The sequence below is a fragment of the Nyctibius grandis genome, chromosome 2 (assembly GCF_013368605.1).
Source record: "Nyctibius grandis isolate bNycGra1 chromosome 2, bNycGra1.pri, whole genome shotgun sequence".
NCBI classification, from domain to species: domain Eukaryota; kingdom Metazoa; phylum Chordata; class Aves; order Nyctibiiformes; family Nyctibiidae; genus Nyctibius; species Nyctibius grandis.
The window spans coordinates 39,117,828-39,144,548 of record NC_090659.1 but is presented as its reverse complement, the minus strand read 5'-3'; the positions used below and the strand labels follow the sequence as shown (position 1 = coordinate 39,144,548).

At 41.7% G+C, this 26,721-nt stretch overlaps 1 protein-coding gene across 4 annotated transcripts in view; it reads right to left on the bottom strand.

Moving 5' to 3' along the window:
- The window catches only part of VEGFD (vascular endothelial growth factor D), a 31,550-nt gene extending 7,266 nt beyond the window's left edge, over window positions 1-24,284 (bottom strand). Inside the window, exons 1-4 of one of the 4 annotated variants that reach the window (XM_068395459.1) lie at window positions 24,076-24,284; window positions 23,695-23,861; window positions 5,432-5,642; window positions 1,744-1,934 (exon numbers count right to left, since the gene is read on the bottom strand). In XM_068395459.1, the coding sequence (XP_068251560.1) occupies window positions 1,744-1,934; window positions 5,432-5,642; window positions 23,695-23,784 (492 nt within the window). In that variant the 5' untranslated portion in view covers window positions 23,785-23,861; window positions 24,076-24,284. Of the gene's footprint in view, window positions 1-1,743; window positions 1,935-5,431; window positions 5,643-6,433; window positions 6,490-23,694 lie in introns of those variants that run through there. The other 3 variants (XM_068395460.1, XM_068395458.1, XM_068395461.1) reach the window with 3 other exon arrangements.
- Between the last annotated feature and the right edge of the window lie 2,437 nt (window positions 24,285-26,721).

The following is a 26,721-nucleotide window of genomic DNA, read 5'->3' as shown; positions in this document are numbered from 1 at the left end:
CAGTGCATCCAAATTGTCTAGAGTGATCTCTGAGTAGCCTTGTGGAAGCCCTTGCTCCTTGGGCAGCTACATGCAGGAGCTGTTGAAGTGACCCACACACCGTCTGCCCCCCCAAGCCAGCTTCCTTCCCATGGAAACCAAAACATAGGGTACATCTTCGTGTGCCAGTGTGTCTTGGCTTAATTCTGCATCCACATGCAGGGACTGAGAAGTATTCCTAAACCTGACTGCTTAGACATTTAAATTTAGGTGTCACAGTGTCTAACATCAGGTGGCATAAATACCCTTCAGTGGATATTTTATACCAAGGAAAAATAAATACTCTCACTAATATGGGAGTAATTCCATTCATTTTTGAGGAGTAAATCTGGACTGATGGCGGTGTATCGAGGCGTGGAATTTATCTGGAGGCTTTTAAGGGAATCTTTATTTTGAAGGACGCTAAAGGAATGTTATACTCTGCAAAACCGCAGTTTTTCAACAAACTTATGAACTTCTGCTCCAAAAACACATAAATAAATAAATACTTTTTAGCCCGACCTAGCTCCCTGAGCTGATCGGATGTCTTTTGTGTGTGGCCAGCAGCTCATAACAGCTTTCTCCTGGTGTGGAATGAAAGCAATTAATGAACATTGACGCAAGAAGGATGGGCCCTGATTTATTTTACTCCAGCTATATTCCAGTACAACCAGGCATACTGGAATTACATTCCAACAAACCTGAAACAAATACAGAAGTGAATCGGACCTGCTCCCCATGAGGACTTCAATGTCCTTTTTAGAACAGCTGTCCTTGATCTTCTGATTTAAATAAAAGTCTTTTTCATAACTAGAATTTAATATATTACTCCAAGTCAAAAGGTTTTGTCAACTATAGGTAGCAATGCACAAGGTGAAGTTTAATCAAGCAGGACCAGTCTTCTGTGCTCCTTCTGTAGACATGAACACAGATGGTTTCGTCTGTAGAGCTGATAGAGAGTACTAAACTTGGAACTCTGCTCAGTCACCCGCTGGAGCAAGGTATCTCTGTCCGTAGACACTAGAGGGAGTCTACAGAAAGAAGCTCTCTGTGTATTCTCTTTATGCTCACTTTTTGACACTGGTCATTGAAACTCAGGTATTTGTCACCTGTTGCACCTAAGCAGTAAGTGGCTACTGGTTTAAGCATTTCTTTTCCAAAGTGACCTGTGATTTGGGACATTCAGATCCTGAGGCATTCAAATTGAAAGCATCTGTCCTCTCACATTGAAAATGTCCCCTTTTTAGGCTTGCAAAACTGCATATCCAAAATTATTATCCATCCTTTTCGGCACTGATAGCAATTTTGAAAATGCAGCTCCTGGACTCCTAGCCTCACACAACATAATTTCCCAGAGTCTCTCTTAAACCTTTGGTGCAGAGGATTCCTGTGAGCCAATACACTCAAGAGGTCCCAGGTCCAGGTAACAATACATTAATGAAAGATTAAACTCCTTAACATCACGTGAGCCTGCAGTCACTTTCTCAGGGCCTGATTTTCCATCTCTATGCATATGTAGCTATTCTTAATAAGGCAACATCAATGTAAAAAGTTATCTCACATGCCTGCATTCACTCCACATATAGATAAAAAATTAATTCTTCTGTTTGTTATGATTAGTGCAGACAGATCTTTCATAACAGGATCTCAGAAACCAAACATCCTCTTTCCCCTCCCTTCTTGGAGAGCCAGGGTAAAAGAAAGCAAATGAATAGCTTCATTTACCGTTTTGGACACATAAGTTGTACTTGTATTCATGCAGCTCAGACTCTCCTCGTTGCAGCAGCCTCCACATCTGAACACGTTCACACAGGGAGGCTTGAAGAATTTGTTGGTTGTTGTACCCAGCTCCTTGGCAACTTCCACACAGGTTTCCCTTGGCACGCATTGAGTCTTTTGCCATTCCTCATCTATGACTGGAGAAAACACCATTTTTCTGAGCAATCATGACAAAGTTAAACCTCTGATTAGTGAGGCAGAATCATTATATAAATGAAAATGAAGTGCTGGCAGGCCATTTGCACTTACTTGGATCGATCTAAGGACCAGAGAGAGTCTGAGTGCAAAATTATCCCATAACTTACACCAGCTGCACTGGCAGAGAGGTCGTTGCATTTATACGCCTTTAGCTTTCCATGCGGATGACCAAAATCTCCATTAATTCCAGTGGGTTAAGTAGAGCTGCATTGATTTCCCCTAGCCAAGAGTCAGCTCCACGCCCTCTGTCTGACAAACCTGACCCACACCCTGTTCTCCTTTTCTCCAGTGTAGACCTCCTTACTGTCATTTTATCCTCTCTTCCCCACTGCAGACTTGGTAGAGCCTGGGCCTGACTGCAAAAGCACATTAACGATTAACAGATTCTGGTCAGAGGGTATTAATACTCCTACTGGATGTCAGCCAGCAAGCACCGTTTCCAAAATGTCTAATGAAATCCAAGACAAACAGTCTCACACCTCAGTACCCTCAGGAGGTTTGAGTCTGAATAACAGGAATATGAATTCAAGCATGATTTGTCTATTCAAAACACCGTGACATCTTCCAAATACTGAATTGTTGTCTGCTAGTAATTTATTTTAGACTGATCTGTCAAATTCTGACTGTGAGGAGTAATGCATTAACTGACTGAACCAGAGGGAGAAAACATCGGCATTTACATAATATTATCTCGAGTATTGTTAAGGGGTGGCCCTGCTTCTTTTGGCTTTACTTACCTGATTCAATTTATGGAATTACTCGAGACTCATCAATGCTTATGCTTTAAGTCCTTCTGAAAATTACAAAAAACATTTTTCCTGTCTGCCTCCCTCCAGCAGGTTTCTGAACGATCAAAAGCAACTTCTATACTGTTAAGAAAATTGCTCTGTCTTTCAGTGCTGTCCACCTCCCTATGATTGTGCAAGCGATGCATATGTTTACAGGGAAGTTCTGGAAAAAAAAATTCTGGAAGACTTTTAATCTAGATGCTATACTTTTCTTCAGACGAGCATTTATTTCTCTCTTCCCTACCTGACTTTCCTTTTATTATTTTTATTTTTTTTAACTGATTGTGTATATTTAAATCAGTTTTTTTATTCCTGCAAAGTGCTTGCCAAGGGTTGATTCACTCCATTTTCCAGTCATGCAAAAAGTGCAAGAAATAAGAGCTTGGGGTTCGGATTCTGATTTTCCAGCATAAATTAAGAGAAGAATCACTAAAATCAACAGAATTTTCTAGAGCGACGTCAGTCTATCAAAACAGCAATCCAATCCTAGGCCTTAAAATAGAAAATAAAGTGTTTGCCAAACTCATTAAGGTATGTGCATGTAATCACTTCAGATGTCACTTCAATGAGTGTAAGCGGTGATGACCTTTCCAGCTGCACACATCCTCACTTTATTAACCACTTCTTTAGCAGAAGGGCTGTTATAGGAAGGGATGGTCAAAGAAGTGGGTGTCAAATTTTGTTCAGAAGCACCGTGGTCACCCTGGTCTTTTCCATGAGCAAGTGCAGGGCATCTGCTGAGAAATTTGGCTCCGATACAGACTCCAGCTTGAAAGCGCTGCAGTCCTAGGTGAGCTGAGCTGCTTGGGGGAGGCTGTGGTTAGATGAGGTAACACGAGCTTTCAGTGGATTCATTGTTAAATCTCTGGAAAGGAGGAACAAAGTCCTGAATTTGCCCTGCTGGAGTTTGGGGTGCTGTGAAAGATGGTCTAGCAGTGAAACAATGAGGAGCCTTGACCCAGCCTTCTTGTCAAAACACTGTATTAAAACAAAACAGATGCCCTTGGCAAAAAGATCAATGCTTAATGACTGGAAAGGGTGTGGGAAAGAAATACATGTTTATAGGCTTGTTTTTTTTAAAAGGAGCTTTAGTACCTTGAACATATTAACATATTAGAACAAAAGCAGTTTCTGTCCTGGGGTAATTCCACTTTGGATGGAAGAATGGAGAAGATGACCCAATAGGCTTTTTTTAACTTCAGTTTCAGTGGTTTGACTTTGAATGAGAAAGCTGACATCGCTCTGTCTAGAGTTAGACTTTTGAAGGAAAAGTAGGAAATGACCTAAGAGCTGTTCCAAGCAATTATAAGAAAACTATATCTGTATGACTACAGTCATCTGACTTTATTACCTGAACAGTTACATTATTCTGCCATTGAAAAAAGCCCATTGCAATATGTACTACCTCAGTAACACTTGACAACATCCTCTGTTGTCTTGCTGTATTGACAAAAGGAATATTTTAACTTTTCAGAAATGCTGGTGCCCACTAAATAGAGAATAGAGAATTACAGCATTTGACACTAGGTACTACTTCTAATAACAGCTCTATGAACTCTGAGACTTCTAAAGGTGAGCAAACAAAATGTGTATCATTAATTAAAGTCCTCTTAATTGTTCAACCAATATATATTGGATTATTTTTTTCTGTACAAAATTTCTATGAGAACTTTAAAACCATGTCTTCATATGAAAACCCTTTTCAGACTGGCACTTATGTCTGTATTTCTGTGCTGTGGCTCAGAGAAGCAAATTAAGGCCTTTGCTCAGCCACAATTTAGCTGAGTAATGGTGTGCAAATGTGGCTGTAGTTATTGCAAAAGTGGTATTGGAACAGGATCAGCAATATCCGATTTCCCAAAAGGAAAGTGATATGATCATATCACTTCAGGGTACAGACTGAACAAAAAAGAATAGCTCAGTCTGTCCTTTGTTAAGCTACAGTGTAGTTTTGCTGTAGGATATCCATTTGCTAGACCAAAGTATAGTAACTGATCCTTTATTTTACGTCAATGAATATATAATGCCTCTCAAGTCTCTCACCTGCAAGGAATAGTATTCATTTTTGCTCCAAGTGAGGGAATAGATTGTGATTCCCCACATTCAGGTGATGGTTGGTTCTTTCAAGATCTACTTCTCTCCGGAGAGACTTCTTCAAATAGATTGGGATTAGGGCAATACCTCCTTCCTCTGCAATTACCACACAGACATTGCTGCTGATACAGTGCCTTATGTCAGACCACACCTAATAAAAAATGGGATTCTATGCCTGCAGGAAAGCTCATTTGTTTCTGCCTGCAAGTGAATTCTGAGCTTTAGCCCAATGTTTCTGGCCAGCCCCTTGGCCACTCATTCCAACCTGTTCTCTGCACGTTGACTTCCCCTCCTTTCTGTGGGCTGACAAATCCATACATAATACATTCTCTCTTTGGAGAGTATACAGAGAACAATAAGCCTGATTTGGCCACAAAACAGGGAGGCAAACTCAGGCTATTGCCTGACATATTTCCATACAAAGTAATTTTCCACGAATGCCCTGTTGTTTCCAGTATGGGTGTTTTCCAGGAAATCCCTGGTACTTAACCCTTTACTGGTTCAGAGTCAGTGGTCCTGAAGGTGAGACCATTCCACTGCAAACCTGCACCTACCTTTCAGTGTATCGATATCATAGAAAGCAGCAGCAAATCTGGTGGAGCGATGTGATGCAGAGCGAGAGTCTAAATTGGCCAGACTCTTGAGTTTTAGCCTGCATTTCCACAGCTTCCAGTCCTCAGAGTGAGTGATGCGAAGCAGCTCTTCCAGGCTGGATGCTCTCCTGATCTGCTGTTCTGACCGCTCCAATGCTGACAGAGATGTCCTCTGGAAGGGAAGGGGAAAGTCAGAAAGCCAGTACCTTTACAGCCTGTCCCCAATGCAGCACGTGGAGCACTTGTACAAAAAGGCAGCACATTACTGAGGACCGCTGAGAATACCTGGGAAAACAGGAGCACACAGAGATGTCCTGGGCTGTGACAGTGCCTGGCGCCAGACTGAACTGCAGGATTTGTGCCCCTATAAATTGGGAAGAGGAGATGCCCACTTCCTCACCCTTTCCATCACAGCCACTACAGCTATTTGACAAATGCAGGCTGTACTCCCTGTATCCTGGCTCCCCAGGGAACCTGGCAGACACTGATCACATCGCTGCTGAGCCTGAACTGGCCAGCCATGCCAGCATGAGTCCCGGGTCACCCTTACAGACAACCTGAATGAGTTCAGCTGGTGAGCACAACCCATGTGCCTTTGCAGCAAGCCACCTCAGGTGCTGAAACTCTGGTGCCAACCACAAGACATCACTGCAGGGGCAGGTGATACAACTGGAACTGCCCTAAGTACGAGGGCCCATCCACACATCGGGCAAACACAATGTTCAACGTCCTGCAAAGTGAAGGATGCATCTGCCATTTCCCATCCCGACTACTGTTTGGGTCATGGCCAAGTCAGCCAAAGCGGCCTCCGTCCAGCCTCAGCGCTGTGGCTGCGCAGCAACGTTAGCACAGTCATTGCATTTTCCACTTGCATGATGTACGTGACCATTCTCCACTCCCACAGAACACTCCCTACAAAGGCCTACCCCATCAGTTTAAAGTCATTATTCACTTAAAACATACCTGTTTAGAGAAACTTAATATTGCACAGCACCCCATAACAGTACTGGTTTCTTTGGCTGCTGCTTTCCAACATCTGTGTTTGTGCCTTTATCAAGGCATTGAGCATTTATTTCCACTGACTCACCGATCTGCTGAAAACTATTGCCTCCAACCCAAGTAAAAGGTTATCTTTGTAAATGGCTGCGTTGCGCTGGGCTGGTGCTCTCTGTTGTACTCTCTGGTCATGCAGTTGACTGTACTTTTTTGACTCGCAAATGAAGGGCTGTACTGCCAGCTCTCGTAAATAAAACGGCAGTCCTTAAAGGCAAAGCTGAAATATAGGAAGCTGGCAGTGGGGTGTGTAGCAGCCTGCAGTCTGAACTGGTAGCAAGCGAGTGCTTGGTATAAGACTGGGGAAGGGATAGGGGAAAGGGTCACCTGTCAGAGGAACATTTTTAGATGAGATCTGAAACCCAGGCACTGACGGCATCTGTTATTTGTTATTAAAACATCTGTGGCATTTATTTTGCAATGATACAGATGTTAGCCTGTAAATACAGGCCAAGTTCATTTTTGGGTAATTACCTTCCACTGAGATAAAATCCCCTGTGTAGTTAACTCAGAATAAGTTATTTGCTCTTCTTGGTATGCCCATACAGAACATTATATTGTGCTCGAACAAGCTGCCGTGTTTCATTATAGAGATGGCTGGTTTTCATAGGTGAATGATTTCTCATACATTTCGTATGTGGTGAAAACTGGAAAGCCCATCAATACTTATGGACAAATAGGTCAGAAGGAATGCGAATACTTAGCGCCAGTATCTGAATTTCAAGACAGTTATACAAACAAGCTACCCAGAATCTTGCTGATGTAGGAAAGCTGAAATTCAGCTTGAGGTCAATGCATCAAGACTCATTTGTTCTACAAACTGCAGCTTATATTCACTCCCATTCACAAACTTTCTCCTTGACCCTACAAAACATGTAAGTATAGGACCAGCATTGGTGTGGTAACGGGACCAACAGTATTAAAATTGAAATCTGTTAACCATTAAAAAGAATTTTTTCTCTCTCTTTACAGTAAAAAGATGTTCTAGCTGAATCAGCATCCAAGACTTCTAAACTAGAGTGACATTACAGCAAACCTGTAACATGAGATGATGGTATTCTGTAAATTAGAAGACATATCCCTGCACTTCTTATAAGGATCAGTAGTTTGGGACTAGCTTTTCCATTTCTTTTGCTTAAATATCAAGAGGTTTTATTAATGATTATTATATGAGAAAAATAAGTTTTAAACCTAAGATCAAAGAGAACAGAAAAAGTATACATGCCTCCTTGTGGTAAGAGAAGATCTCTGGGCTTATCTAAAGCAAGAATTTGTACTGCTTTAAGGATTCCTGTATTTTTAAAGCCATACAAGTTCCTTAATGTGGACTGAATACACTGAAATGAACTGACTTTATGCCTTCATAATTAGTATTGTATAGAAATAGGAACAAGTAGTAGAAGTAATTTACATACCCAAAAAATGCATCTGCAATAGGTTTTGAAATGTGGTAATTAAAAAGATGTACCTCTGATATTCATGCATCGCAGTGGTGTTGACAAAGTGTGCCTATGTGTGCAGGTTGTTCCTTCTTTTCTTTTATTGTTTTTCATACATTGGAAACTGGAGGAGTACGGTCAAAGGAAATGGAAGGAGCGGTGCTCATTACAGAATTCCCTATGCAGTCATCAGAAATATATCCTAATTAACTAAACCATGATTATCCAAAACTGACACAGAGCCCTTGGAACTGAGTTATTGCTTCTCTGTCAACTCCATCTCTGCTCAGTGTTGCCTGGGCTGTTCAACCCTGAAGTGAATCTGTTGCCTCTACTCTCTCCATGTTTCCTAACACCTATCCAAGCTCTGCAGTTTGACGGGATTGCCAGTTGCCTACTAGCACAATGCCAGAATAATTGTCTTCCTTCTTATATTTGACTTCCTGAAGGGAGCAGATTTTATAGCTGATTTTATAACTTCTTCCCAGGAATCCCTATCTAGGAAAGAATTTCCTGATTCCCTTTCCCGTAACAACAACAGCATTGAGATGAAGTGCAGACTCTCCCTCTGAGCATTGCTGACACTAGGCAAGATAGTGAGCAGAAGGCACTGCTAGATTTTAAGGGAGGGCTGAATCCCAGATAGTTGTAGGTTTTTACAGTGTGGACATCTGTTTTGTCTGTAAGTTAGTCACTCTCAGCTCCCTCTATAGCCAAGACAGAGAAATATAGACACTTTTAGAGCATGTTTCATTTGAAATCACCTTGAAAGTCTTCCTGCTGGCTGCCCAGCAAGCCCAGGCTCACCAGATCACAGGAGGTATTCGTGTGGTGGATCTTTGGTCAAACAAATCTCACCACAGCTATCTGGCATATAAAACATCTGAAGAGAAGTACCTCATTTTGTTCCAATCTACCTAAGTGCCAAAACAGGAACAGTGAATACCACCTTATGTGTTTGTTTTGACTCCTTTGAGACTACTACAATACTCTCACCTAAAACGTTCTTTTAAACACTTGCTAGAGCACAGAGTGTTCAGCATCTAGAAGGATGCCCCTCATAGCTATCACAACTTCAAAGCATTCAAAACTAAAAGCTTAAAAAATGAAAAGAATGTGGAGGGTGCATCAGCCCCATGAGCAGGGCACAGCCCTACAGCCTCGGACACCGCAGGTGGAACAGCTTCAGTTGGGCACTCTCTTGCTGCAGCACAGTAGCACTGAATAGTGTGTGGTCACAAAATCTTTCTGAAGCATTCATTTCTGGTCATCCTATTTTGAAAAGGACAGCATCAAATGAAAACACAAACCTTATGGTCTCATATAATACCACAGATGATGTGCCATAGGGCTGCTAGCACCACACAGATGTGGAGACTTCTTTCATGTACTGCAGTTTAAATTCAAGCCCTGTATAGATATGGATGAACATACTTTGGTTGACTGAAAAGCCCCACTTAGAACAGTGCAGCTTTGCACAGAAAGTTGAATAAATGTTTCAAAATGTGAAACTGGAGGGAGGTGTTATGTTCGACAGCATCCCAAAACTATCCCTCATGTGATGGTCAAGGACTTTATCCCCTCTCACAGTGATATCGAGTGGGACAGCAATTAAAATCAGCATTTGAACAGGAGGGGAGATCCCCACTCAGCCACAGAGCAGGGGGAAGAGTACAGAGTGGTCAAACCTTCACTGACATTTTTGGGAGACCCAGCTCCTCACAGAAATCAAGAGGAACAGAGCGACTGTCTGTCTGTTTCTCCTGACTGTAGTCATCTGCACATCCTATTTCCCATTTTTCAAATACCCCTACCTCCCTTTTTTAGGCTTTCTCTGATAACTACAGTTCTTACTTACAGGTTCCCTTCCCATTCTCCACTCTGCTCTCATCTTCTTCTACTGCTTGGATCCCACTGTGCTTTTATGTTGTTTATTTTAACTCCTTTTCCCATATTCTGACAGGTGGGAGTCTAATGAGACCTACCTCAGGCTGAGCTGTTCAGCCTCCTGGTGCAAAGGAACATCCATTTTTCTCCCTGCCGTGCCCTCATTCCACTTCCCTTACGTTGGCCCAGATTTTAGTAGTCAGCTGGGGTGAGCCATCACCACCATGGTGGTTGTTGGTTGTAATGGCTGCAACCTTGATGTGGAGCAGGAATTCACTGCGCTTGGTGTGGTTCACATAGGTAGCAAAGTTATGATCTCTGGTCCCAGAAAGTTTAAAATACACATGAAGGCTTGAGAAAGAAAACAGAGAAGGAGCCTTTGGCAAAGGGACAGGGCAATGTCCTTTACATGCTCCCAAAATGAACAAGCTACCTGTGGAGCCATATCACTGGAAAGCTCCAAATAACCTAAACTTTCAGTATTCGTAAATGCACACCCTGTAGTCAACCAAACGCATAATGCTATTGCCTACAATAAATGTTTGCATAGAACTCATCGATAACAAATGTCAAAGTAGTAGGTTTAAGTAGTTCATTCTTATTTCTTCAGCTTACTGCTGCTTTTAATATAATTTTTCTAAGTATCTTACCTAGGAACGGATCCCTTAGAGATACTTAGAGATAAAAATCAGATTCATATTTAAATGAAGCTCTGTGTTTTTCATAACACTGACCTCTCATATGTTCCAAAACTATTCTTCAACTCAAAGAGGAATATCTGTTTTCCTCTGTTTGGGCTATGAGCAACATCATTGACATCAGGAAATGATAACCTGGGTTAACATTGTGATTTTTGGATGATTACAACTTTTGTCCTTCCAAAAGAAACCATAATGGCCTATCTGTCTTCCTATCTCAGATGCCAGAAAAACCCTAGAAGTAGTTAGCATTGGAAAGGAACAAGAGAAAAAGCAGTGGTATGTTCAGTGGCCTTTCCCACCTTGGATGCTGCCTTAAATCATACACTGAGTTCATTAACTCATTGATTTATGCTAGTCAAATATTTGGCTTATGCATCATGTCATATGGATGCACAATCCCACACATAGTCTGCGCTGTTCAGACTGGGCCCCTTCTTCAGAATTAGTATTGACAATCTCCCATCAGGTGCTGCGGCTCAGCAGTTTCCACTTTTTCTCCATGCTTGACAAGCTCCTAGGTTTCTTGCCTAAGAAAAATACCCTACCCTATTCAAACTGATGTCTGAGTGAGTCAGCAGAAACCATGTTTGCAGAACCCCTTTTTTCACATGTGCCACTCTTTCCAGCCTGACACATATCATCTTTGCATTAATGCTGTGTTTCAGGATCTCCTAGAGGTATTTTGAACAATGGAGGAAAGATGTGTAGAATACAATAGTAAAAGAAATGCCCACAAAAGTCCTAAATTTATTTGAGGACCTATAGCACAAACACATGCCTAGGTCCTAAAATTAATTCTTTTCAAGGCCATCAGTAACTATCAGTATTTTTATTTAAGAAAACAGACGCAAGGTGAATAATATTTTGTGTACATGAGAACGCAAAAATAAAGGTTGATCAAAATCCATATTTTGCTCAATCAGAGGAAAGTCCTGCTTGCATTTCACTCTGTACTCAAGCACACACACCCACAGACCTGGGAAATACATCCTGAAAGCTTACAGAGATGACTACTTTCCTTAAGTCCCAGACTCGCAGTCCTTATCCACAGTGGGACATAAACCTCTGCTTAAAACTAAACACACGTAAGAGCTCTTCTGAAAAGGAATGTTTTTCTGAGTTAGGGTCACAGATACTATTGTGGCAAGTGCTGCATAAATACCAATGGAAATCTTCAACATTATCACTGTGTCCAGGGCCAGGACAAATGATTAAGGAACCTCTCAATAACCTTGCACTGTTTTATGATCCATCATCTCAGCGGTTAAGCAATAAAAAGAAGGTAACAGCTTTATCTTGCCAGGGAAAGCAGGCTGTAGCTGCATAACACAGAGTGATGATTCTCTTAATGCCATTGTATCACAAACATGGCCAAACAGATTTAAGCTAAGTTCGTACTAAATCTTTCAAAATTAACCAGTCTAGAGGGAAAGTTTCATCGCAAAGTGAGGGCACATGGACATCAACAAAGAGTACCAACAGCATGTGAGGACATTTTGAACCTTTATGTGAGTGTTGTGTGCTTAATGCAGCAGTAGCAGCTGCATTCACTTCAAGAGAAGTCATGTAGAAGACAAAGACTTGATGCAACCCGAAGCTGAACTCCCCCCATTCCAGTGCTGCCCAAAGGCTATTCTCAGAACGTGACTCAAACCATCTACTAGGTAGACGTTTCATCGGCACATGAGAATACCAAGGACCTTTGCTGCTATGCATGCTCCACCTGAAAATAACCTCCTTCTCTTCCGTGGTGCATTCCCTAAGGTGTTTTTACGACAGCGTATGAGCTGATCATAGATCCATCATAGAATGGTTTGGGTTGGAAGGGACCTTAAAGATCATCTAGTTCCACTCCCCCTGCCATGGGCAGGGACACCTTCCACTAGACCAGGCTGCTCAAAGCCCCATCCAACCTGGCCTTGAACACTTCCAGGGAGGGGGAATCTACAGCTTCTCTGGGTAACCTGTTCCAGTGTCTCACCACCCTCACAGCAAAAAATTGCATAGTTATGGGCTCATCTTGCAGAGACACAGTGCCTACATCTCCCTGCCATCCCACGATCATTAAAAAGAAAAAAAAATATGATCCTGTGGGTCATTCACCTGACTGAATATGAACTAGTTATCGAGACTCCTGGTATAGTTAATGGGGAAAAATAGGTCCATTGGGTGCATGTTCATCTCATTCTAAAGTCTGTTGGATAGACTGTGCCTCCAAACTTCTTCTTCCTCTCCATTGACACTGAAGGAGTCAGCAAGTCACTAGCTCAGCTGTAGTTAGGTGACCTGAATCCCACTCAACAGAGAGCAGTCAAACGAGATTAAATCCCCTGTCCTTATCCAACGCACAAGCAATTTATGAGGGACTGCAATCAGTTTTTCTCAGGTACACAAAGATAAAGAACCAGGAAGTGCAACTCCACCAAGGTCTGAAGGACCTGGGACTGGCTGAAAGCTGCACTGGAAGCTGCCTGGACAGAAGAAAGCACTTCATTCCCAGCCCCAAAGCCATGGGATGGTTGCCCAGACATGCTGTGTCTCACAGCACACAGACTGTGAGCTGATGTGGCCAGGGAACTGCAAAGGAGTTCCTGTGGAAAAGCTTTGTTCTCTCTTGGCAGGAAAACAGTGCAGCTCCTGCCATTGTGAGGCCAACACAAAGACCCACATGGTGTCTGAAGGTCTCTTGTTCGACCATTTTCCTGGTAAGGACGACAACTTTGTGTGGAGTCTCTGCAGTAAAAGGAGCTCCTTTTGAGGATTTTCATCATTATCAGTAGTATTTTTAGCATTATTGTGGCTCTTAGGAGTATGGGGTCAGGTACAAACACGAAATAAAGAGACAACCTGGTGTCTACAACCAAAGTAAAAGAGGAGAAAATGGAGGAAGGCATTCATCCAAAGGGAATACCAAGGAAACACAGAAATTATTGCTCAGAGCGAGGTGCCATGATTTTGAGATATCAGGGGCTTAACCATTGCCAAATTTTATCATAACAAATATGGTCTATAATACAGCATCTTGTATCCTTGGGGTGTTGCATAACGGGTAATAAAATAGTGAGAGAATATTCTGCAGCTTGAAAATATCAGGCTCGCAGGAGCGACTTGCTGCCTTATCAAAAGCAACTGTATTACCCTATAAACATCTAGCATGAGGCGTCAGACTCTACCACATGTCTGACACAAACTAGTTTGCACTAATTTTATCATCACCGTTGTACTTCATTTGTGAGGAGAGAAAGAACATCTACTTTTCAACAGCTCCAATAAAATCAGAATTTTGATTCTTTGTCAGCTATGAAGTTCTGATATATGAAGTCCCATCCCTGACTGTATCCCCTCTGGAAGCATGATTATCTATCTATGCATTATTAGTGCACAAATAAGCTATTTTTAATTATAGTGAACATGGCCACAGAGAGACAAAACAATGAGATATTTTGACTGCCTACTAATATTGTGCTCTGAAACAGATGGGCTTGTCATGGGATTTTTCAGTGACTATTACAGGCTTTGCCATCATTATCAGAAGCATGGATGAAGTTTCAGGAGCATGCAGTATTTCGTTGCACCTTCAAATGGTGACTGCTTAAACAAATACTTGAATCTTTCCTAATACTTAGAAAAAACTGTAGGCTCGCTCAGTGCACTGCCCTATCCAGGCTGAACGTTCACTTGATCATCACAGTTACAGCATTAATAACCTGGAGGGACATGCTGCTTATGGTGGGGACAGGTTTAGGTCCTGTGAGGCAGTTTTCCAGCTGTCACTTTTTTAAAAGGGTGCTTTCTCCTCTGAGAATTGTATTGAAAGCATACAGCTGTATTGTCCAAGTATACCGCAAAAAATATGCAACTGGGCTGAATTTCTTCTTAAAGAGGTTGAAAATGGCCTCAACATTCTTTCCCTGAATATAAAATTTGTGAGGACTGTGTTACAGTTGAGAAACCCTAGGGTTGCATCAGACATATGATAGTCAAAGAAGCTGGGGTTTTGGGGCTTGGAGGCAAAGTACCAGGGCAGCACTTTTTGTTTTCCAAAGCCCCCTCAGAAAATTGATGCCTTGATTTGCCTGCTAATATTTTCAGCTGTGCCCACTACTACAGCGTTTTCTGCAACTGCATCGAAGAGAGACTCCATATAACTCTCACCAGGAAAAATATGCATGTGCCAGACGTGCATCGCCTGGCTGTAATGCCCAGACAGCTACTCCTGCTGTGCCTGTGGAGGAGGAAATGGTATTCTGAGTAGAAAGTCTGAAGGTCTCCTCTCTACCCTCATCAGTGCCTGCTTGCCCAGAAAAGGCTCAAGGACTGAAGAGCAGACACAGGAAAAAAAATCTTTTGCTTCCCCCACCCACAGCCTAGGTGAAACCTCTCCCATCTGCCTCTGGAGTTAAAGAGTGTTGGCCTTGCCCGTGCATCCTCTCAGGAAAGGGTGACTATGTGATCCCACCACTTCATCCTGAAGTCCTGTGTGTCATGGCTGCTGAAAGAGAAACTGCATAGAGCCCCATCCTGTAAGAATGGCAGCAGAGAATTGCCAGAGCACAGAAAGAAGGACTGACAGATACGTTAATTGTGGGTTTGGGAGGAATGTAAAATGGTAAAACTAATAGTTTGAGCAGGTGTTGTATGAGGGGGCAGGGGGCTGACAGGGAGACATTTATCTGAGACTGTCACATTTCTCACTGATACAGATGTGATGTTTGAGGGCCTCTTTTGCTAAAACCTTGTCAGTACATCATCTGACCAAGACCCAAAACTGGAGGAGAAGCAACTTCTAGACTGCTCCACCTCTGATGTTCAGTGTGGTAAAAAGTTCCCTCCAGACTCCCTTTTTTGGGAGTCTGTCCCCTTGGGCTCCAGCCTTACTTCCAGCAAAGACAGGGGACTGACTTACGCGTTTCCTAAACTTAGTGGTCAAGGTAGTGATAAAACAGCTTCTACTTTAGCTGAAAATGAATATGTTTTCATAAGTAAATCATATTAGCTACCCTATGACTTCAAGAAAACAGCTGGTTTATATTTTGAATGGCCTTTTGAACTAGAATAGATCTTTTGTGCTGCTACAGCAAACAGATCAGACTTCTTGCACTTTAGCATGAAAATCCTCAGAGATGAGACATTTTGGTTGCTGTATTCTTGGTTTGAATGAACCAAAATATTCAAAGCAAAGAACTGAAAACATCAGAATTGTATACAATTTTTGTGAAAGCATAAATCTCAGAATATTTCATATTCTTTTTAATGTCCAAAGCAATCAGAGACTGATAATATTTTATCAAAATACCTCTCACAACTGTATACTTTTAGGCAGCTAGATGACCCACCAAAATGAGGAAGTTTTTTTTCCTGCTAGCAAATATTTTGTGAATCACCTACAACTGTCATTAAACAAATTTTTCTTCCCACAGCTAGGTCTTTTGGCTTCTATGGGAAACATCCTCAGAGCAGCTGAAGTGTGTTTTTGGAGGTAACAACATTCACTGTGCATCATTTTGTCAGCAGTGATGGAAAAGCCGGACGAGCAGATGGAAGAAAAGAGTAGTTCTACTATGGTATGGAGTTTCTTCCTGTTCAAGCCTAGTCATCTACATTGAGAGTTTACCTTTAGGTTCCTCCTACAGTGATCACTCAAAGTATATTTGTTTGGTCAGTGAATGGACGCAGATGGATTGTCATAAATGTCCAGGGTGGTAACTCATTGATATATCCAAAATGCTATTGACAGCTTTGGGAGTCTTACAGTACATTTTCTGAGCCTCTACTTACATGCTTGTTCATATCATCTTGCATTGCTGCAATCTGTTCAGGCAGCCGTGATGATCAGTACAGAGCACAGCTAGAAACATTATGTAGCACGTACTTCATCATACACAATGTTAGGTGCTAGTCTAATGCTGTGACAGGGCACACATATCAAAAATAGCATATTATGTGTGTTTACAAAGAGTGTGTCCAGACTATAGTCACTTTCTTTTGCTTTTTGTCCATTCTCTGGGGGTCACTGGGGTTTGGGCAGTGGTTTTGGAATGGCTCAGTAACAGAGACCTGAATGAAATCAGATGACTATGTATTCTTTTAATACTTGAAAATATTTTTTAATGTGATGAAGGTTACTTCAGTTAGTGCTTTCATTGGTTTCTGGGTTTGCCCCAAGACACTTTAATAAATGTTTTGGAAGGGTGACTAGCCAATTGGATGGCCGAGTTTCAAAATGTCACTTCACAAAGCAAAGCCATTGCCAATACTGAATGAACTTATGTTACCCCAATCACATGCACACATTTTCCTGGAATTGTAATTTTTCCTAAGTAATATTTCCCTATCAGTTCAGGAAAGTATCCTAACATGGTTTCTGAGTCACATTGCTAATTAAAGTGAAAAGTTTTGCCTGTTTGTATGGCACATTCTCTACGTGCAGCATGACATATGATACAGTAACATGATGCAAACTTTTTGTGATTCAACCTGACTCAAATAGAATTCCCTCCCCAGCTGCACACAAATAGTGACCACGCTGCAGTCAATGACAATGAATTCTCAAAACTAACCCAGCATGCTTCCCATCAGAAAGCATGGCTCAGACAAAGCCATCCTGACATCTGATAATAAGGAGAGCAGTCACCCCTTTCCAAACCCATGTGGCGCCTGCACTGGATTGCCAAATCCCATGTGTTCAACTGCTCATCTGTTGTACTCAGCATGACTTTGCTGAAGTGGCAAGGACCCTGGATGGTATTCTACCACTAGCTGAGTGGTCACACACTGAGTCACATCTGGGGGAAAACAGAAAAAAATATGCAGATGTCCTTCAGGAAGCTGAATATTTCTTAATGCAAGCAAACTAAAATACCCTGCTCATGTTCTTCTGTTCATTGATACAGAAGCCCATATACAGCTCTTTCAGGACATCAAAAAAAGAGCAAATTCTGCTTGGTCTTCCCATGGGCAAATGGGGTCTCTGCAGATGTAGTGGGGGCACGTAGCATTTTGTCCCCGTTCCCCAAATCCCAACAAGGATTGTGAAGACTTCCAAAACATGCTGGAGAGGTAGGGAGCAGGCAGAGAAGTAGATAAGGGACTGGCCCATAGTGGGAGGATTAAGGAATTCCTAAGGAATAAGAGTTTCTTTAGGAAAGGTATCATATTGAGTTTACTTCCCTGCAGCAAAATATTGTGGGTCATTTTTTTCCCCCCAGCAAAGCCTGGGACTACATCTCAAAGCCAAGCCCAAGAAACAGCAATGGCCAGTTTTGTAACTGGACTTACTTGCCCTGAGAAAAAGGTCTAAAAGAAACACACATCCCAGTCCTTTAGTAATAACTATAAAAACTACTGTATAGGGGTTTTTATGGGAATAGGAATAAATGAGTTATCACCTACAACAACTGTACCTTATTTATTTTTCCCAAATACTGATATAGTGTCCACAGGAGATAAGACACAAGTGAACCTTACTCAGCTCTAGTTTGGAGTAGGCACAGCAGTGATCAGAACAAAATTTGCAGACACAACAGCAGAGGTCTCGCCAGCCAGAGTTTGCACCAGGCTTTTTTTTTCCATTTTCAAGCAACATATTTCTCTGTTTGCCTCCTGTGGGAGCCTGCATCAGTACCACCACATCAGTGGTTAGAAACAATGCAAATGCCTGTGAGGGAGAAAGCACAAGTAGGCTACAGAAGGCAGAAACAAGAAACACTCACTGAGCCTGAGCTGATTGCTTTTGGTTGCCTTGTGACCACAAATTAACAGAAAGTTGCTCCACTGCCCTCTGAACCTGCCTTCTTTTGGTTTCACAGAGTTTCAGATGTGAGCCACGACTGATGTCAAACTTTAATTAGCGCTGTCTTCATTTCAAACAGCTGATTAACGGAATGGATTTCTCAAATGCTGCATCTGATTAATCTGAACAGCCTGATGTACTTTTCAGAGCTCTGCTCTATCCTCAGACATTAAAATCCTAGCTGAGATGGACAGGACTGGAACAGCAGCTGGGAGGGATTTTTTTTGCCGTTTCTCATGAGTGAGAACTGCTCTTGATAAAGTAGCAGTGTGTTAGTAGTTTCCTTTCCAAATTGATAAGAGCCAAGGACAGATGCCCTGTGGCATGGCAACAATACAGAATTGTTCTCTTATCCTTCGCTGTACCTTGTCAAGGCAGCAGCAGATAAGTCAGAACAAATTGGCTTTCCTGACAACCTCCCTGATAGCATCCCACTCCTGAAGGAAAACCACAGAAGATCATTTCTGCAGGAATGTGGCAAGTACATTTTCACACGTTTTTGGCTCATTGTACTTACCAGAGATGGTAATCACAGAGAATTAAAAGCAGCAGTGACAAAGCTGGGATAATAAAACGCTTCTGAAAACCACAATTTCATAATATTTATTTAAAAGAGTTTGCTAACTTTGAAAGGAAACTGGATGTGAGGATGAAAAGCCCAGTTTAAACAGAGAAATTGTTTCCAACAAACTTTAGAGTTGCTTTTTGTAGCTGTTGAGCAGCTTGCTGTACTTCCAGGAGTTGTCTTTGAGGAAGATAACTCATGAGATAGATAGAAAATTTGTTAGAATCTCTCTTTTCTAGAACTGAGCAACATTTGCAAGCAGCTATTAGAGAGCTGTGTAGATCTATCTGAAAAACAGTGTCAGTCAGAGACAACTGAAAAACAGTTTTGTCAGAGACAAAAGCTTATGTCCAGCTCTGCTGCTTAGGTTTCTTTGCAGAGCTCTGTCTGTTTCGGTTGTACGGACAGACAGACTGCAGCTGGCTCTAGGAAAGGAGAGATGCAAAGAGCTTCCTGATTCCTTCCGCTCACAGTGTGATGGCTTTCCGGTATTTCCATGCCTTCCCAGGGCAAAGCTTTCTCCACTTAGGTGGTCCAGGGCATGAGGATCATGGGGAAGTGCTGTTTCACTCTCACCAGCAGACAAGGATTCTGCACCAGCTGTGTTTGGAAAGTGGCTTCCACCCTCTGTCCAGCTCACAGTGGCAATACGAGATTGTTGAATCTAGGAAGATCTGTTAGAGCAAAAATGACCACTCAAGGCTGTATTGATGTTTAGCGCAGAAGTAAAAAAGGTTTAGCTGTGGAAAAGGAGTGCACATAACAGAGAGCAGCCACGTTTACCTCCAGGGATAAGCATAACTAATCCCTCGGTCTTGTGATCAGAAAGTAGATTTCTAGTTCAATGATACTCCTCAGGCCTATGAGCTGTGGGTTTCTCTCTAATGAACCAAACGAGGGTTTACCATGGGGAGAAGACTCCTGCAAGAAGAAAAGGCTGAGAGTCTGTTATAACTTGGGCATTACCAGTTGTGCCTTCCTCTTGCCTTCCCCCTAACACTTTATTAATAACGTTAAGAGGCAGAATAGGGCAGGGAGCAATGAGACTCAAATTCTCAGAGATCAAGACCTTGCAGCCTCATTAGAGAGGCAGTTTTAGTGTTGGAAGGCAGGAGCAGCTCTGACAGATCATTGGCTTTTCTTGGCAAAAAAATCACCTCGGCTCTGATGAATATAGGACATAGCTTTTTGCATCTAATTTTAAAATTCTGGAAAAAGTAGCCTATGTCTGTCATTTCTCTAGGAGAGGAAAAATGTGTGGGGGAGAGACAGGAAAAGAGACAGCAAAGTTTGTGGTTCCCTAGCTGAGGGCTTCCAAAACGTAAGAGACTGTCAGGACAAAACTTCAACAAGGAATTTTTAAAGCATTTCCTGATGAAAAAAAAATTAATAATAATGCTAAGTCTTCAGAAAATCCATGTGGAAATCTAATTGTTCAATGAGGACTTTGTATGTCAGGCTGGATCCTGAACCAAGCAACTGGCATGCAAGGCAGAGGGCTTGCTGCCAGCCTTGACGTGAGTTCAGCTCCGGAGCCCTGCCTGACACCTGCACGGTCCCAGTCTGAGGCTGCCCACCGCTTCCCATCATGACATTATTTTCCAGTTGCTTTTAACATCGCCAGACGTCAGATGTTCAGGCTGAAACCTTCCATGCCAGATGCCTGCCTCAAAACGATTTGAATAATTTTTTGCTTTCTCTGTCAAAGTGGTTTGACCGCAGTTGAGGATGAAGCTCCTTCTTTATCTGTGCAAAAACATTTTCTGGCAGCCTCGTCTTTGCAAATGTCTGGCATATCCCCACTGTGGATCACAGATGTGAAGTTTTGACACCTGAGGGACCTTTGTTGGCCCAGATGTGTCTGCTGCTTTCTCTGCAAAAATCCACCCAAACATAAAAACCTCTGAGAACAACAGCAGAGATGTGCCAGGGTTTAGCAGCCAGCTGGGGCCTGTGCTGACCCCGCTCCACCCAGGAGTGGAGCAGGACATGGGTGCAGGCTACTGCAGGTCCAGCCCATGGGGCTGAGAGCTGGGGGCCTGCCCTTCCTCAGCCACAGGGGTTGGGCAACCAGGGAAAGGAAGCTGCCAGATTTGCCTGCAGAAGGGGAGGGAGATGAACACCGATGGAAGAGGGCAAGACCTGGCCGAGGAGGCTGAGAGCATCTGGGGAGACCAGAACTAGAAATGGGGGTCAGGAAAAGGAAAAGGAAAGCTGGGAAGTCCTGACCACAGAGTCAAAGCAACAAGCTAGGGATGGAGGAGGGAAGGGGGGACCATGGTCAGACAGGACTGGAAAGCAAAAGGGTCCAGTAAGGCTGTCTCTGAGGAACTGGGACAGACCTCCTGAGGGTCTGAGGGAGAAGCAGGACATCCCCACCCAGGAGGAAGTCAGCGGGACTGAGAGCGGCACATGGAGAGCACAAACAGGAGCCCAGTAGGGAACTTGAGACCCTGAGTCCTGGATGTGAGGGAACACTTTTCAAATGCTGGGACTGGAACAGGTCAGGAATGGAGAGAGGAAGGAGGAGATGGGCCTGGCAGGCAAGGGACAACCAGCCTTGGTGTGCACATGGGAGGAAAGGAACTCCTCTACCCAGAAGAGGATGGCATTTGTGAAGGGTTGGGAAAAGCCAAGCACAACACAATACTTGCTGAATCACAGCAGCTTGTACATAAGCTTTTTCATGTTCATGGCATTAATTAGGATATTTGCAGAAGGGGCATAAGAGAGTATTTAAATCCTTAGCCCCCCCTGAAACTCTATCGCATGATACTACACTGACACCACCTGATGGTTTAACCATCAACAGGTTTAAAACTTCATGTGTCCTGGGCAGAGCTCAGCTACTTGAACTCATATAACTGTAGGAGAGCAGGTTGCTGGTGGTTAACCCTTCTTGGGTCTCATTAATTGCATATTACCTGCACCCTGACTTTGATCTTAAAGATCTTTAAAAGAACAAAGCATGGTAGATGAATGCAATACATCCTTTCTGTGTTCTGCAAACTCAATATAAGGTGCCAATCAGTAAGAATAGTCATAAACCTGTGTACCATTAAACACTGTAACATGAAGGACTTTTTGTGGGGTATATACACATACGTACACACACAAAAGCCCACAGGTCATACATGCTAAAACAACCCAGAAGTCTAACATACTAGGTAAAACATTAAAATTAAAATAATCAACAGCTTAAAAAGAGCCAGAACAAGTGGGAAACGAGTCTTTTCCTTGTAGCAGTCAGCGGCCAGTGCATGTGAAACACAGCCCTGTTTAGTGTGATCTACACAATACCTTCAGGTCAGTCTTGGAAACTAACAGTGATTTGTTATTATATACAGTACTATGTGGCTAGGCTGGCTTCTTGAGAGTGGTAACCAAATTAGAATGGAAACAATTACAGATATACATGTGTTGGATGGACAATACTATCACAGTGAATAATCTATAAAGCTGTTTAAATTAGCAAGAAGAGCTCTTGGATTTTTTCTAGGCAAAGTGGATATGGTTTCAAAATTTAATTAAAAGACTAACTAGTGGTTTACTATTATGCTGAACAAACTTGTGTCCCATGTGAGGACAGAATTCTCACCACTGCCAATTATACAGTGGTTAGTGTGCTATAGTAGAAAGCAATTTCTGATTTAAATAAAGTGACTCCTACATGTAAGAAACCAGTGATTTGTCATGCAGTTCATAAAGGTGATGTATACAAGCCTGATTACTCTGGTCCTACTGCCTTCAAAGCACTGATTGCTGAGGTTGTAAATTAAAAGCTTGTGAATGGTGAGCAGGCAAAGGGGTTAGTCATTAGTCATCCTGAGGCACACATCGCTCACTACTGCTAACTCTTGTGCTGGCAACAGCAGTCGGCAATTAACCGCAGAACTTTTAGTATTTCTTTTCTAAAACACAGGTCAACATGCAGTGCAGTTCACAGACTAGTGTGTGGTCATCTCTTGCAAGCGGGAGGTTTTTCTTAACTGAAAACAAAAGTATTAGCTTGTTTTGCTCTGTTAGTGAAAAACAAATAATTTGTTCTGGACCACACACTGAATTAATCATTTTTGGACACACTGCACATGTAGAAATTTGTTCCAGTTTTTGTTCTGATTTTTCTAAATGGTTGTCCTGGATGTTCTCACATTGTCGCAGAAAGTCAGATCTGAGAAATCCTACTCTCAAGGTGAGGCTTCAGCTTAAATTTTGTTGCATGTGTTATATTCAGAAGAAAGGTTAATTCCCAGGCAATACATGCTCTATTATTACTAGTTGCTGTTTATTTTAAAGTCCTGGATAACATCTCCTAATAAAACAAAGAAAAACATTTCTCTTGTTTTCTGGAAACAAGTGAACAACTGATGAACACGTGTTTTTAGAGGAAAATTTTCAATACCAGGATACTAATTCCTGCAATTTTAAATACCTGAAATTCAAAAGTGTATTTAAGAAGTATTCTAAATGCTCTGACTTGCATTTTTGTTTAGATTTTGCTTTTATTTTGCATAACTGACACTAGAAATTTAACTTAAGAAGAAAGTATACAGAAAGTACTTAATAATAACTAGTAAAAAAGACACAAAATATGAAACAGCAAATATGGATTTAATTTCTTTATAGATTCTCCTTTCCTCTATGGCTACTAAACATCTGTGCAACTAAACCATCACAAAATAAATGTAAACACCAAAACAGCAAAAAGACCACCACTTTGCACGTTAAATGTATGTAATTCTGGCAATTTGAATTATTAAGATTGACAGTAAATAAAGGTTACCTACCTTCACAGATCCATTCTCATAGTCAGATCCTTGCAGCAGATGTAGGAAAGAAACTATGAAAATATTCACAGTTGCCCACGGTTTGTACATTCTGATTGTTAAAATCCACAGGTTACTACGCAGTTGTCATCATACAGCTAGAGGCGTCTGTTTTGAAATGCATTTCTCTATCAGCAATACAGAAAAGAAAAGCTTCCAGAATTTCTCTTATAAACTCACAAAGGATTCCAACATACGAGAGTAAATATCTGGCTCTTTACTGCTCAAAACAATTGTAAGCTCATCTAGAGAATGTCATTTCTTAGAGAAGATTTTAGATACACTTGAAAGAAAATCATGGTAAGGATTTAAATAGGTATGTATCTGTATATATACACATACACGCTCACAAGTGATCGGGTATGGATTCCAGTTAATGAAGTTAATATATCTTTCATCAAGATACAAGAAGGCATTCAAAATCCATCTGTGGTCCAGAAAATGTAAGAAATCTGCTCTATTCTGTGCTCCGTGTTACAGCAGCCTTTTAAGATGGTAGTGTAATGGCCAATGTTTTGAGCTTGAGAGCTGTAATCCAACTCTGTATTAAAACTTTTTTCACAGCCTTCATGGAAGCTTGCAGAAGCATGTGTCTTAAATCTGATACAGACTTTGGCAGTAACACAGTCAAATTTTGGCTCTAATCCCATTTTGTCCCTACCAATAGCATAGCAGTTCTTAAACTAACTGATGCAATCTAGACTCCCATTATTTTAAAGAAGATTACCTGAAACATGAAACTTCAGCACACGTTCTTACACAGCACACATATTTTAATTTACTTATTTAAAAAAAAAAAAAAAAAGAGAGGGAGGGAAAGGAAAAGAGAAAGACTGACTTTCTTTAATGTGTTCTATTTTATGTGGCATAGGGTTTTCTGAATAGATTTTAAAAAAGAAAGTTTAAAACTATCTTTGACAAACAGGATTTGGATTTTTTTTAATGAAAGCTCATGAAGCTACAGATATAAAAGGAAAAAAAATCTATTTTTATTGCAGTAAAACACAAACATTATTTCTGCCCCAAGATATGCACGCTTTTTCACTGTATATTTCAGCTGTTTAAAACCAAAATGGAGATCTAACATTTAAAATTATAACATAGATAAAGGCTCTGATAATTATGCATGTTAAATATATATTGCTATACTCATAAAATATATTGTGTTCAGGAGAGTAGTTCCACTCTCACATGGCTTAGGGTTTGCAGAATTGGACTTTACAGTTGTTAACACAAAGCAGTCATGTACCTAATATTTCAGAGCACTGGTTTCCTACCTCTGATGTCCAAGCAGTAGCTCTCTTAAATACAAGTCACGCTTCTGCAACTATCATTAGCTTGCATAATTTATTCTTAAGTATTCATCAGAAATTGACATTGGAGAGAAAATTATTTGAATCCAGTCTTTCCAGCTGTTGTCAGTTAACTGAGTCATTATGTTTTAAAAACACATATGTAACTATTATTTTTTAGCTTCGTCTTTTGCCACTTGTGAAAGCAATCTATTTCTCATTTTTTGGCTTCCTCCCCCACCCAGCCCACACTGTTTCGTACAAGGACAGCAAGAGTTTCATCTCTTTGAATTGGGTGTGAAAAAGCTCCTCTGTTTGTGTACCTGCTTCTCCCCCTCATACCTTCCCCACACCCAGGCTGTCAGCGATAGTCACAGTTTCATAGGCCCTACACTACAAGGAACATTCTGTGTCTGTACTGTAGTTTACCATTAAAATACTTTAACTATTTAATTCATCATTTTAAATTAACATATTATCTAATGCTTATGTGCAGTCACCTTGACCTCATTTAATGTCTCCATGTCCCTTCTGATAGTAATATCCGTCTCCTTACAGGAACTGAAAGCCTGCTAAACTAAATTAATACTCCTCGGCCTCGGATGCACTGCTTCAGCTAAGTGACCAAACAAAAAATAGCCACTATATTCTCTGGATTACATGACAATAACTTTCTATTGACCTGTAATTAACTGGAGGGAGTGCTTGGCCATTAACATCTCTTATTTAAGGGGATCATTATTTGAAACACAGACCCAGATTCACAAAACAGGCAAGAAGCAATACATGCCCTCATGCCTTGATGCCTGGTGAGTGGGATACCTACACAGCCTGTCTCCAGCACAGTTCAGGGATGCAAAATTTCACCAGCCTAACCAGGCACCTGGAGCAAGCCTTCCCTCTGGCCGTCAGCCAGCCTGCGTCTGTCCTCACAGGCATCACCTCTCCACTTCATAAGTTGGCAGAAGCAAGGGAAAGCTCAAGAGCAGTGCTGAGGTTTTTAAATACCAGCTATGGAATTTCTCCCATCAGCCCAGCAAGTGTTTAACTGCTTGCACGAAGCAAAACAGCTTTGGTGGGGAGAGTGAAAAGCACCTGTGGTGGTATGTTCTGCAAATCACCAAGGAAGGCACGTTTCTGAGAACAAGAGCATAGCTCAGGTCTCTGCTCTAAATCAAGAAGGAAAGCGATTCAAACCCAACGGGTCTCACATCCTCAGCCTCACGGCGAGGGTGGTGATTGCCTTTCTGCTCTTGCGAGACCCACAAACCATACGTAAGGGTCTCTTATCAATCCAGCACTAGAAAATCAAGGCTGCTTGTTTTGGAAATGTTGGAGGGAAACACCTCAATAATACTTTATGTGTGTTAGTTCATCACTGTTACTTACCAAATTCAACTCTGAATTACAAACACATTTGGAAAGACCAAGCTTGCATCTTTCTCAAAGCAAACCATTCATCAGAAAAGTTCATCCACCTCTGGCTTCAGAGGGCTTTTTGGCAGGAAGACTGAACTGACCCTCAGGCACTGAATCAAACTCGTTTACAGGAACAAGTTAGATGCTGCAGGCAGAAGACAAGAAATACCTAGTCTCTCCCTTAGGACTCAGGCACAAAGGCTAGCAAAGAAGGAAAAAACCCTTTTGTTAATTGCAGAGGATTTTAAATCTAGCTCAAAGTGGTTAGTGAAAGCAA